At 41.9% G+C, this 14,102-nt stretch overlaps 1 protein-coding gene across 1 annotated transcript in view; it reads left to right on the top strand.

The window, feature by feature from the left end:
* LOC132393961 (solute carrier organic anion transporter family member 3A1-like) overlaps positions 1–14,102 on the top strand; it is a 293,808-nt gene that overhangs the window by 232,374 nt on the left and 47,332 nt on the right. The window contains exons 4-5 of the mRNA XM_059969457.1: positions 205–477; positions 10,995–11,159. Coding sequence (XP_059825440.1) covers positions 205–477; positions 10,995–11,159 — 438 coding nt within the window. The remainder of the gene's footprint in view (positions 1–204; positions 478–10,994; positions 11,160–14,102) is intronic.

The following is a 14,102-nucleotide window of genomic DNA, read 5'->3' as shown; positions in this document are numbered from 1 at the left end:
AACTTTAACTAGAAAACGATAACAAATGAATTCCTAAAGCGAAAATATAATAAACTAAACAAATACCTTAAAGGCAACACACTATCCCTTTGAATTAAGGTCTACAAAGGAGTTAACTTTACTTGTTGTACCAACATCAGACGTGACATTAGATGGTGATGATTTGTTGCAATTTCCTCTGATTATTATTAATTCATCTTTCAGCCAAATTGGACATCACCCCAGACGATCCCCGATGGATTGGTGCTTGGTGGGCTGGCTTCCTCCTTTGTGCCGGGCTTCTGTTCTTCTCGTCCCTGTTTATGTTTGGATTTCCTCAGGCCATGCCGAAGAAGCATGACTCACTGAGCAAAAGTTCGCAGCAGCCCATGCTCCCAAACAAAGGATACAAGGACCAGCCAAAGCTTACCACCGAAGCCAATAAAACCAAAGAGGGCAAACAAAGCAGTGAGGCCACGTGCACAGAATACCTGAGAGGTAATAGTTTATGAACCTTACTTTTCAGTTAGAAAACCATATATCGTACTGACATGCTTAACTCATGGTGCAGTTATATAAACAGCCACATCAATTTCAGTGGAATTATTTTGGTGATAATCATCACACGTCAGTTGGTTGTGTACATTGGGAGTTAATCATTTTGAGCAGAAGCTAAGCAATAATTCCAGGATTGAAAGGCTTGTTGTATGAGGAGCATTTGAAGGCTCTGGGCCACTACTCACCTGAATGATGAAAAACCTTGATAGAGTGGACATGGCGAGGATGTTTCCTATGGTGGGGAGTCTAAGACCGGAGGACAAAGCCTCAGAATAGAGGGGTGCCCATTTAGAACAGCACTGAGGAGGAATTTCTTGAGCCAGAGAGTGGTGGATCTGTGGAATTCTTTGCCACAGGCTGCTGTGGAGGCCAAGTCTTTAAGTATATTTAGGGCAGAGGTTGAATGATGCTTGATTGCTCAGGGCATGAATGGATACGGGGAGAAGGCAGGAGATTGGGGCTGAGAGGGAAAATGGATCAGCCACGATGAAATGACAGAGCAGACTGAATGAGCCAAATGGCCCAATTCTGCTCCTATATCTTACGGTCTTAAATTCGTTCACCAGTTTGGCAGTGGCTAGATGTTGTGCATAGTGTGTCCCTCATTTTTCCCTCCAAGTGACCATGATTGGTCAGAAAGTTAGTTAGGGATGAGGGCTTGGTACTCTGATATAATATGTTTTTTTAAAATAGAACTATACAGTGTAGAAACAGGCCATTTGTCCTAACTGCAACATGCCAAGCAAAATCCCCATTTCTCTGCATTTGGCCAAATTGCTACGCCTTCCCTATCGGTACATGTATCTGTTTAAGTACCTCTAAAATGTTGTTAATTTAGCTGCCTCAGCTACTCCTTCTGGCAGCTCATTCAAAATATTGACTGATCTCTGGGTGAAAAATATAAAGACAAAAGATTCTGCAGGATCACATATAGGAAGAGGCCTAGATGAAAGACAAACCCTAGGAATGCACACATAATGCAATGAACATCAAAAAGCAGCTCTGCATTAGAATGAAGCCATCGTTTACTTTTATTCTTGATGTTGTCAAGACACTAAAAATGCAGCATTCCATAGATCTCCACTATGTCCATACTACCACTTTGAGAATTGTGTTGAAGAGAGCACAGTGGTAAGTTTGTGGGATAACATCTTGTCAGTGGTTTGCAGCTGGTCCCAAATGACTTTTATGTTGGTAATTTGGCCAATTAACTTAATTCTTTTAACAGCCGGTTGTTTACAGGAAGTTAAAGCATTCATCAATCAACTCAGGATCATTTCCTTTCCACTCTTCTGTCTGTGGTTTTGAAACGGGCTTTCCCAATTACTCATCAAGTACTGCCACAAGTTGCTTTTGCTATTTCTGATGGCCTGACAATTCAAAGTGCTTCCTGTGCTGCTGCCTGCATTTTAATTCTCTGTAGGTATCAGCCAATTGCATTTTACAGCCACGAGGCCTTGTTAACAGTGTTGCAAAGCCAGTTGTGCAATGAGTCCAATCATATTCCCATTATTGAAACAGTCCAACACCTGCTTGAAGAGATAGTAGGTGTGATCCTCGCTGGCAGTTGGTAGTCAGGACTTCTGTTACCATCAACTAGAAGTTATCTGTGTCTGACAGTTATAGTCATATAGTGCAGATGTCAGGTGATTGTATCCTGGTGATGACAACTCCTGGCCTGCATGATTTATCAGGCCAATTATTGAGCATTAGAGCCTTGAACAAAGGGAAGTCTGTTTAGGCGGTGTGTTGAAATATATTGCTCAGACAACAAGTTGCATCAGATGATGGTTCCAATTTTAACTGCTTTGTTGCTGCACTCAGTGTTCAACTATTGCTGCATGCATGTTTAATAGATTAAATAATTAGGGTGGGTTGCATCGACCTACCTGGACACCTGTCATTTCCTACACCCTGACTAGATCACACCTTACTTCCCAGGAGTCAAGGTACGATCCACTCAAGGTGTAGAAAATGAAAGATAGTTTCCTTTGGAGAAGAGAACCTGCAGATGGTGAACAGACTTAAAAGCAGAACAAGGGTAGTGAACTCAGGGAACTTCTTCACACACTGGGGAGTGAAGATATTTCACTCCAGCTGCAATATTCTGAGTATGCTGATTATTTTAAAGTTTTTCAAAACTGGCACTTGCCTTTAGTTAGAATATCAAAGTATTATGGAGCAAAAGTTCCTGTTTGAAGTTGTAATGCACATAAACCATGATTTGATTGATTTGCTCAAAGGGCCGAATGGTCTTATTCTCTTCCTGTGACTGGAACTACAGATCAGTTACAAAGGAATTTTTTGTGCTTACTTCTTTTGAGTTCAAAAGCAGTGAGATGAGTTCAAGAATCATGAGGTATTGTTGCAACTGTATAAAACTCTGGTTAGACTGCACTTGGGGTATTGTGTTCAGCTCTGGTCATAGGAAGGATGTGGAAGTTTTAGAGAGAGTGCAGAGGAGATTCACCTGGATTGGAAAGCATGCTTTATGAGGCAAGGTTGAGCGAGCTAAGGCTATTCTCTTTGGAGAGAAACAGAATGGGAGGGGACTTGATAGGCATAGACTGAGTAGACAGCCAGAGACCTTCTCCCCAGGGCAAAAATGGCTAATATGAGGGGACATAATTTTAAAATGACGTAATTTATTTTTACACAGAGAGTGGGAAGTGCTTGAAACGCTCTGCCAGGGTGGTGGTAGAGGTAGATATATTAGGCATATTTAAGAAATACTTAGATAGGCACATGTTTGCTCTTATATCTTACGTTCATATATGGATGAAAGAAAAATGGAGGAGTATGGGAGAAACAAGGGTTAGGTTGAACTTAGAGCAAGTTTAAGAGTCAGCACAACTGAGAGTACAATAACACGTTATTCGGCAGAATGTATTGTAAAGATTAGTTTTATTTGTCAAATGTACATTGAAATATCAAAACATACAATACAGTGAAATATGTTATATGCATCAATAACCAATACTGTCTTTGGATGTGCTGGGGGCAGCCCGCAAGTATTGCCATGTGACTGGCACCCACATAACATGCCCACAATTTATTGACACTAACCCATACTTCTTTGGAATGTGGGAGGAAACTGGAGAACCCAGAGGAAACCCGTGTGGTTACGGGGAGAACGACAAGCTCTTTACACTCAGGTGGGAATTGAACCCTGGTTACTGGACACTGGCACTGTAATAACATTACACTAATCTCTGTGCTGATGTGCTGCCTCGGTATAGGTGCTCCCCCCCCCACCTTTACAAAAAAGCAGTATCCATCATCAAGATCGTGCCTTGTTCTCATTGTTACCATCAAGGAGGAGGTACAAAAGCCTGAAGGCACACTGTCAGTCATTCCAGGAACAGCTTCTTCCCCTCTGCCATCAAATTTCTGAATGGACATTCAACCCGTAAACACTACCTCACTACTTTATTTCTATTTTTGCACTATTTATTTAATTTAACTATGCATTCACATTTTTCCGTCTATTATTGTGTATTGCATTGTACTGCTGCTACAAAGACAACAAATTTCACAACATATACCTGATTCTGATTCTGATATGCATTCTCATTTTAAATAGATTTAAATTTACCTAAATTAGAATTGAAGATATTCTGCAGAATTGCAAAAAAGATGTATGCATCCCTTTAAAAGAAACATTCGGAGACCAGCTTTGTCCTTTCAGTTTTGAATAATAAGTAAACATTTTTCAGTAATACTTCGTAGATTAGACAAATGGAATTACTGCTAAAGGGATTTCCGAATTTGATAACAGTAATAAGATTGAGAGTAAAGCCGGTGCGGGAAAAGGGGAAAATGTTTTCACTTAACCTTATCCCCGGGGAGGTGTGTTATGTTTAAAGTACTCTGACCAGTTTACACCTTCACAACGGGTCTCCCGGCTGCACTGGTTGTGTGGAACATAAAATGGGAAATGATTAAAGTGCATTATTGATTGAGTGGCAAATTACTTTAGAAAGGGTCAGCTTCTGGCAACAGCCTTCCCCTAAAACAAAGCAGCAGCTGTGTCATCTCATCAGACTCAGTGGAATATCATGGCAGGCCTTCTGATACTGCATCTGTCACTGAGTAAACTTCCCTTCTACCCAGTTTTTTTAAAAAAAATAATAGTTAACTAATTGCATAACAGATTATTATCGGAGGTTAAATTACAACCAACATCATTTCACTGTATGAATACTCTAAAGTTCTTGTCAAGGAATAAAATGATGAATTTACTTCTATGTCTTAATTTTTTTTTATGATTTGCTGAACAACAATTTATTGCATGGATATTAAGTAGGAGAAATAAGGTATTATTTTCTGCCAAGTACGTTGGTGTCACCATTAGTCCTTAAATGTAGTGCAACTGGTTTAGCCGCTCTTTATCAGATCTGGATCTTACTAAATAAAATATTCACACAACGTGTGGTGAGTATATGAAACCAGCTACTAGATGAAATGGTTGAGGCAGGCACAATAGCATCATCTAACAATCACTTTGATAGATACAGTGCTGTGCAAAAGTCTTAGGCACCTATGTATATCTAGGGTGCCTAAGACTTTTGCACAGTACTGTGGTAATTTTATGTGTTTCACTGTACTGCTGTTGCAAAAGAAATATTTTCATGACATGTGAGTGATGATAAATCTGATTCTGATATGGGTCTCTATTGTGGACTGAGTGGGAAGGAGGCAGAGAGACTGGAATCATGGTTGGGAGAGGAGAAGGGAAAGGGGAGGGAGCGGGAAGCACCAGAGGGACATTCTGTAATGATCAATAAACCAATTGTTTGGAATCAAATGACCTTGCCTGGTGACTCAGGGCTGGGTGTGTCTGCACCCACGCCAACACATACCCCTGGCACTCCTTCTCTGCCACCTGTCCCATACCCCTCCCATGACACTCCATCCTCACTACTCCCAACATTTTTTGCTCCCGCCAGATTTACAAACTCACTCTGTGCTGCACATTGACTGATACAGTACTGTGCTAAAGTTGTAGGCACACAAGTTGTATAGATGTGCATAAGGCTTTGGCACAGTATTGTACAAGAACCGCTGGAGTTCATGCAGACTGTCATCATGCAATGCAGCATTGATACAGGCCCTTCAGCCCTCTGAGTTCATGCTGACCACCGTGCTATCCAGCTAGTCCAAAATTTCCTATGTCCACGCCTTATCTCTTTAAAGGGCCTGTATCAATGCCGTATTGCTCTATGACAGTCTGACTCTAATTGGGCCTCAGCTTCCAATGTCAAGCTGTTAACATTCCTGCAAAGTCCTGGAATGTAAATGTAACTTCCAACTTTATTTAGAATCATAGAACAATACAGTGTAGATCAGGCCCTTTGGCCCATCTAGTCCATGCCAAGCTATTATGCTGCCTTGTCTCATCAATCTGCATCATGACCATAGCCCTCTATACCCCTCCCATCCATGTAACTATCCAAAACTCTCTTAAATGTTGAAACCGAGCCTGCATCCACCACTTTTGTTGGCTGCTTGTTCCACATTCTCACCAACCTCTGAGTAAAAAAAGTTTTTCCTAATGTCCCTCTGAAATATTTCACCCGTTGCCCTTAACCCATGACCTCTAGTTCCAGTTTTGTCCAATCTCGGTGGAAAGAAGCCCGCTTGCGTTTGCTCTATCTATGCCCCAAATTGCAAGCAGAGTCATTTTAAGCTTCATTCCCCCAACTTCACCTCTAACAAGTATCCTAAGCTCAGGGGCACTTTTGTAGCTCAGCTGGTCATCTGCTGTTGCTGCTTTTGTCCCCATCACTAGAGATCAGGCCAATCTTGCTCTAAAGTTGCTGTGACGCTTCCCCTCTCTGCAATCTCCCTCTCATCTTTTGTGCTCTGACCAGGCTCACCCTTTCCATGAGCCCCGCCTTCTGTTTCCCAGGCGATCCACGGTACGGACTGCCCAGACCCTCCTCCTGCTCCACACGTCTACTTGGTCTGGCAACTGCACGTGACTGCAAGCAACTACAGACAGCTGGGGTCACAGCTCAGCACGTCACAAAACAAAACCCAGCCCCTTCTGCCTACGCTTCTCACTGCCTTGGTAAAGCAGCTGGCAAAATCAAAGACCCCTCCCAACCTGGACATGCGCTCTTCCTCCCTCATCCATTGAGAAGGAGACCCAAGAGCCTGAAAGCGCATACTATTTGTGCTTTGTTCATACCACTACGTCCTGACCTTTGCCTTTCCTTGATCTGGATTCTCCTCTGTTCCTGTGCTTCTCCAAGATATCTGCACTCCATTCACTTTGGGCTCTTGCTTTGCCTTGAATCTAATTTGTATTCAGTTGCCAAGACGTTCAGCTTTGCAATTTCTCCCTGAGAATCTGGATGGGTGCATGGGTTGAAAGGGCATCACAGAGTAGAGGGCAGAAAGTAAGTGGCTGGATGAATTCAACTGGTCAAGCAGCATCTATGGAGGAAAAAAGAATTGTCGATGATTCAGGGGGTAACCATGCGTTAGGACTGAGAATGAAGGGGGCAAATAGCTAGTATAAAGGGGGAGGGGATGGAGCAGGGGCTGATAGGTGATAGAGCGAAACAGACAAGGAAAAAGGGTACAGAGTCAGATTGAAGGGAGTGAGGGTTCTTGATGCAAAATATTGGCAATTCTTTCCCCTAACCCCACAGATGCTCCTTGATTTTTGTTCCAGATTTCTGCATCTCCAGTTTCTTGTGTCTTCAGAGACTCTGTGGTCAAGTTCTGATACCTGGGATGAGTTTCAATAAGTTCAATGGTCAGAATGTAATGATGGGACAAAGGCCTGTTTCATTCTTGTATGACTGTGTGACTCTGTTCCTTTACCTCAGTCCCTTTCAATAAGGCACTTCTTAAAACATAACTCTTTGCTCACTTGCTCTGGTACTTAGTTTTATTGTTTGATATCAAATGTGTTCACTGATACTCACATGAAGCACCCTGAATTTTACTGTTAATGTGTAAAGCAACAACATGATTCCATGGTAAAGAATTAATATTTTGCTCGAAGTTATGCTGGGTATTGTGCTGCTGGACTTGTCTTACTTCACTCAACTTCACTTGTCCCATCATTGAAATGTTCCCTCGACCAGCGGACTCACTTTCTTTCTTTTTGTATTTGCACAAATTGTTGTCTTTTGCACACTGATTAAACACTCAAGTTGGTGTGGTCTTTCATTGATTCTGTTATGGTTATTATTCTATGGATTTATTGAGTTTGCTTACAAGGAAGTAAACCTCAGGGCTGTAAATGGTGACGTATATGTACTTTGATAATAAATTGAACTTTCTGCTCTTATAACAGAGAATGAGAATAAGGAACAGTACAGAATAGGAACAGGTCCTTTGGCACAGGATGTTGTGCTGAACTAACTAAACTAGTGATGCCAAATTAAACGAAACCATTCTGCCTCATCATGGACTATATTCGTCCATTTTTATATTCATGTGCCTATTGAAGAGCTTCATACAACCCTATCACCTCTGCCTGCACCACCACCACTGGCAGTTCGTGACAGGCACCCACGGCACTTAGTGAAAACAGAAACTTTCCCCGCACATCTCTTTTAAACTTTCTGCCTCTCACCTTAAATGCACGCTCTCTACTGTTAGATATTTTGACCCTGGGAGAAAGATACCGGCTGTGTACACTAACTGTGCATCTCACCAGTTTATCATTCATCAGCTCTCCCCACAGCCTCCGCCATCCCAGAGAAAACAGCCCTAGTCTGCCAAACCTCTCCTTATAACCCATGCCTCTAATTCCAGCAACATTCTGGTAAATCTCTTCAAAACCCCGGCACCCTTCCTATAATGGATGGACAGAATTCTATGCAACACTCTCATTTTTAAAGCTGCAACATAACTCAGAGCCTCGTGAAGGCGTATCCCATACACCTTTTATTCTTAACCAACCTATCAACTTGAGCAGCCGCTTTCAGGAACCATGAACGTGGACCCCTAGATCCCTCTGTGCATCAACACTGTTAAGAGCCTGCTATTAACAACATACTTTCTCTTTACATTTGATCTCCAAAGTGCACTTTCCTCAATCTGTCATTTCTCTGTTCATGGTGCAAATGATCTGGCTGTTTCCCGTGGCAATCTTCAACATTTCCACGACAACATAATCAGGATAGAACTCTCAGCTAGATATGTTGGGTGTAGTATTTTGCCTGGAGCTCCATTTGTTGCTCAGGTATGTCAAGAGTTTCCAGTACAAACATGTCCTAACCACTTTATATTATTTCTAACATAGAACATAGAAATCTACAACACTTTACAGGCTCTTCGGCCCACAATGTTGTGCTGACCATGTAACCTATTCTAGAATTTCCCTACCACATAGCCCTCTATTCTAATAGGCTCCATATATTAGAAATTAATTTCTAAGCAGCAGAGATGAACTTTAACCACAGGGAGCCACAATAGCAAAACTTGTTATCATTCCAGACAAATCATCATTTTGGAATTCCAAGAATGTTACTATTCAATCATACTGTAATCTTATTTGATGATGGTAAACAAGTAAATGTTTGTAATGGTTTGATAATTTTGTTTTCATAAATCAGAGCAATGAATAGAGGAGCTGAGATATTTATGTTGAAGGTACATAAAATGTTGGTGAGGGCTAAATTGGAGTATTGTGTGCAGTTCTGGTCACCTAACTACAGGAAAGATAACAAATAGATTGAATGAGTACAGGAGAAAAACTAGAAGTATGTTATCAGGGCTTGAGGATCTGAGTTAAAGGAAAAGATTGAATAGGTTAGGGCATTTTTCCCTAGAGTGTAGGTGAATGACAAGATATTTGATAGAGGTATGCAAAGTTATAAGAGGCAGAGGTAGGTTAAGTGCTAGCTGTTTTTTCCACCGAAGTTGAAATATTTGCGGGGAAACACCTTCACGGGTGGTGAGTCTGTGGAACAACCTGCCAATGGAAGTGATTGATGTGGGTTCAACTGCAACATTTTAGTGAAGTTGGGGTAAGTACTGTACACAGACGGGAAGGGTATGAAGGGCAATAAGACCAGATAGAATATCAATATGGCATGGCTAGACGGACTGAATGGCCTTTTTCTATACTGTAGTGTTCTATGACTTCATGATTCAGCGTCACTATGAAGTTGAAGTGATATTTTCCGAAGCACCTCTCTTTTTGTTAGATTATAGATTACAGCAATCCAGAAATCATTGGTCCTCAGTAAAATATCTTCCGCTCTGCCAAAGGAGAAACTTATATGATCAGAAGGCAAACAAATTCTTTGGTTGGGGAAAAATTCCTGGCGACTCTGTGAAAGTTCCTTGGGTTGTGGTGCCATCTGCTGTTCACAATATTTCCAATGATCTCATTTACACACACAAAATGCTGGAATACTCAGCAGATCAGGCAGCATCTTTAGAGAGTTGACGCTTCAGGCCGAGTCCCTTCAGTAGGACTCAAAAATGGTCCTGTTGAAGTGTATTGTCCCACATTGTTAACTGCTTATTCCTTTCCTTGTAGTACTGTGCAAATGAGTTAGGCACATATATATATACATGCGTGCGTGTGTGTACATATATATATAGTGAGGGTCATGAAATTTGTGGAACACCAGGGACTGTGGATTGTGCGGGTGCAGACACACCCAACCCTGAGACACCAGGCAGTGTCATTTGATTCCAAACAATTGGTTTATTGATCATTACAAAAAGTCTCTCTGATGTTTCCCACTTCTACCACCCTCCTGTCCCCTTTTTCCAATCATGACTCCCCTCTTCCTGCCCCTTTATCGCTCTCAGTACACCGTAGAGCACCATTTCATAATCAGGTTGATCATCACTATATAATGTTAATTTTTGCAGCAGCAGTACAGTGCAATGCAAACAATTACTACAATACTGTGCAAAAGCTTTAGGCACCCTACTATAGGGTTCTGTGTTTAAGGATTAGACTATTGCATATGTGGACTGTGGACCTTTTCAGACTTACAGTTCTTATATTCTGTTTTTTTCCACTACACATTTTCCGTTTTGCTGTTTGAGGGGAGGGGTTAATGTTCTTGTTGCATTTTGCACGGGGGGGAGGTTTGGGGGTTGATGATCGGGCTGCCGTTTTTTTGTGGGGGGGCCCTAGGGGTTGATGTTTCTCTGATCGATCTTCATGCTCTTCCTCTGTTTTGTGGCTACCTGGGGAAGATGAATCTCAGCATTGTGTATGGATACAGACTTTGATAATAAATGAACCTTTGAACCTTTTGACTCTTCGATGTATGTGCCTGAGACTTTTGCACAGCACTGTAGATGCTGCCTGCCTTGTTGAGTCCCTCCCGCATTTTGTGTGCTTTGCTCCGGATTTCCAACATCTCCAGAATCTCTTGTGTTTATGATTTAACAAATTCAAGCTTCTTCTTCCTTAAAAAATAGATGTTGCTCTTTCTTATTCTGTTTTATTGATTTTTTTTTCCCAGCGATTCCGCAAGTAACCAAGCAGCTGCTGATGAACCCGGTCTTCACCTGCGTTGTGCTCTCCGCCTGCATGGAGGTGGCTGCTATCAGTGGCTTTGCCGCTTTTCTGGGCAAGTACCTGGAAAGGCAGTTTGGTCTGAGTGCTTCATATGCCAATCAGTTCATAGGTAAGATCATCACTGTTAGTCATTTATTGTATGAGTTCTTCTGTGATTGTCTGAAAGCCGAGGTAAAAAAAATGCACTTGTTCCCGTTTTGGCATCTGGGTAAGAATACAGTTACACACACAAAACTCAGCAGGCCAGGCAGCATCTATGGAAAAGAGTAAACAGCCAATGTTTTGAGCCGAGACCCTTCACCAGGACTGCCTTTTAAAAGGGCTATTAATAGTTATTGACCCTTCTTTACACATCAGGCGCCATGGTTTAGTTGAAAAGAGGGCAATGCAGGGCAAGAAACAATAACATTGCCATTAAAAGCAGGTGGTGGGCTAAAACAAGCAGAGGTGACTTAATTAGTGATGAACAACTCCAGCTGTGATCCTTGGATGGGATTATATTTCTTCACAGCTTCTAGAAGCACCAGTCAGACAGAATCATTGCTCAATGGTCATTTGATTTAAAAGCTAAAACTAAACGAAGAAGCTAAGAATATTGGTCCTCTTAGTTAAAGAAAAATGGTATCTCACAGGGTGCAGTGTAGGGAAGTTTTATCAATTTGATCCCAGCAGACACCTCCATTGGACACGGTTGACCATGGATGTGTCATCCTAGCTGTTTAGATAAGCAAGCCAGGGCAGTACGATATGGGGAGCAAGCTGTTGCCCATGTAGCAGGCTCCCCCTCTTCATGCATCTGATGAACCCAAAGGAACAGCAGAGACTGATATAGTTCAGCACCAGCAGCGTCGCAGGAGTTGCCAGTCTGCGTTGAACTCAACGTAGGTCTACCTTAGGGACTCCAGGTCCCGATTTTTCCATCGGGCGTTTACTCCTGAATCCTTCCCTGTGAGTGGTTATAGCTGTAAGTCTGTGAAGGTTTTGAGATCAGAGCTTTCCTTCTCCTAGATGAGCTGCCAACCACAGCCGAAGACCCCATCTGCCCAAAGGAGCTGGTTTTAAGGCAACAGTAATCCACCTTTGCCCCTTCTCCTGTCAGTAGAAACTGTTGCGCTAGGCTCATTAGCCAAGCTACACGTGAAGGCCGGGAACTGGACTTGGTTGTCAGAGGCTATTTGAGGCTCACATCATTGGAAGCATTCAATAGGTAGTGGGAGCTTGTCCCCATTACCACCCCAGGCTTTAACACCCTTAAGGGACCTGATCCCAGATATGGTGCATTATCATACAAGATAAGATTAAACAGGTACTCTACACATTCTTCAAAGAGTAAGGGGTGATCTCATTTTCAAAGGCAGATAAGATTGATATGAGGGAAAAGGGTAAATGCTGAGATGAGTTGAAAATTTGGTAATTTTTTCCTTAAGTCTGCTGTAAGTCCTCATTACAGAGAACTCTGGAGGCAGAGTCCCTTTGTGTATTTAAGACTGAGTTGGACAAGATTTCTGATCAGGAAGATAATCAAGAGTTATGGACAGGGTATAAAAACAGACTTGAGAGTTAGCAGATCATCCGTGATCCTATTGAATGGTGAAGTAAATTTGAGGGGCTGAATGGTTTACTTCTGTTCCCACATGGATCTTGTGGAAAAGCTGATGATTTATTTTAATCCAGAACATTAGGCATGTGGCCGAGACCACGGTGTGGAAAATAAAAGTTCCAAAATCTTCACTTACTGAGGGTCTTGCTAACTAGAATGTCAGGAGCCAGAACCTGTGTCAGATTTATTATCACTGACTTACATGTCCTGAAATTTATTGTTTTGCTGCAGCAGTTCAATGCAAAGATCTAAAATTACTATCAGAACAATTTGATTAATTCTGGGAAAAATGGTTTAACTCCATAACACCTCATAGGCCTGATTTTATCCTCACAAATCAATGAATATGCTGTAAAAAAAACCACACACACACACACACACACACACACACACACACACACACACACACACACTATCTGAAATACATCTTATGGAAATGTTTGTTTGATGATGAACTTCAATAAAAAATAAACTACAAAAAAATTTTTAAAAAAAACAAAAGTAACTAAATAGCACAAGAAACAGAATAATGAGGTAATGTTCATGGGTTCATAGACCATGCAGAAATCTGATACCAGAGAGGAGGAGGCTGTTGCTGAATCACTGAGTGTGGGTGTACAGGCTCCTGTGCCTCCTCCCTGATAGTAGTAATAATAGGAGAGCATGATGATGGACTTTAGTCATGAATGTAGCCCTCCTGAGACAGTACCTCTTGAAGGTGGGGAGGGCCGTGCCCACAATGAAGCTGGCTGAGTTTACAGTCCTGCAGCCTCTTACAATCCTGTGCAGTGGAGTTTCTGTACCAGGTTGTGATGTCACCAGTCAGAATGCTCTCCACTATACTTTGACAGCAATTCATATCATCTCAAACTCCAAATGAAGTGTAGGCTGGGTTTATCTGATCCTTTATCCGTTCTCCAAAAGAATATCACAATTAAGCTACATAATGATAAACTTGGCAAATTAGTGCTCCCAGTTCTCGATTCTCAAGCTGGAGCAAGTCTAGGCAATTAGATGCCGAGATCGGTGCTTCTGATTCACGGCCCAAATGATTCTGTAACCAACGAAGTTAATGATGGCAATGCACCATAGTTGCAAGTAAGGCTCATTAATCTCCATGCTGTGTTGTATAACTTACACTTGGCATCAGGGTGGGTGAAGTATAAACTGGTAGAAGCGAACATTAACATTCCTAATCTCCCCTCTGAGTCACACAAGTAATGTCACGTCAGCTAGAAACAAGTGCTGATTTGTCCCTACAGGCAAAAGGGCCATTTTCACATTTAAATTGGGTTTTCGGATGGCCATCGGGAATTGCCTGAAGCAGTCCTTTGGACATGGAAGTGGGCAGATAATGAAATGAATGTCAGTTTGTACTCCTGTAGTTTTGGCAAGGTTACTAGTCATTACTCTCCCCCGGGAAGGTTTGTTACAGCTGGTGTCAGATATTTC

This window comes from Hypanus sabinus, chromosome 5 (genome assembly GCF_030144855.1).
Source record: "Hypanus sabinus isolate sHypSab1 chromosome 5, sHypSab1.hap1, whole genome shotgun sequence".
NCBI classification, from domain to species: Eukaryota; Metazoa; Chordata; class Chondrichthyes; order Myliobatiformes; family Dasyatidae; genus Hypanus; species Hypanus sabinus.
The sequence above is the reverse complement of the archived record's forward strand: the minus strand, read 5'-3'. Positions and strand labels throughout refer to the sequence as shown.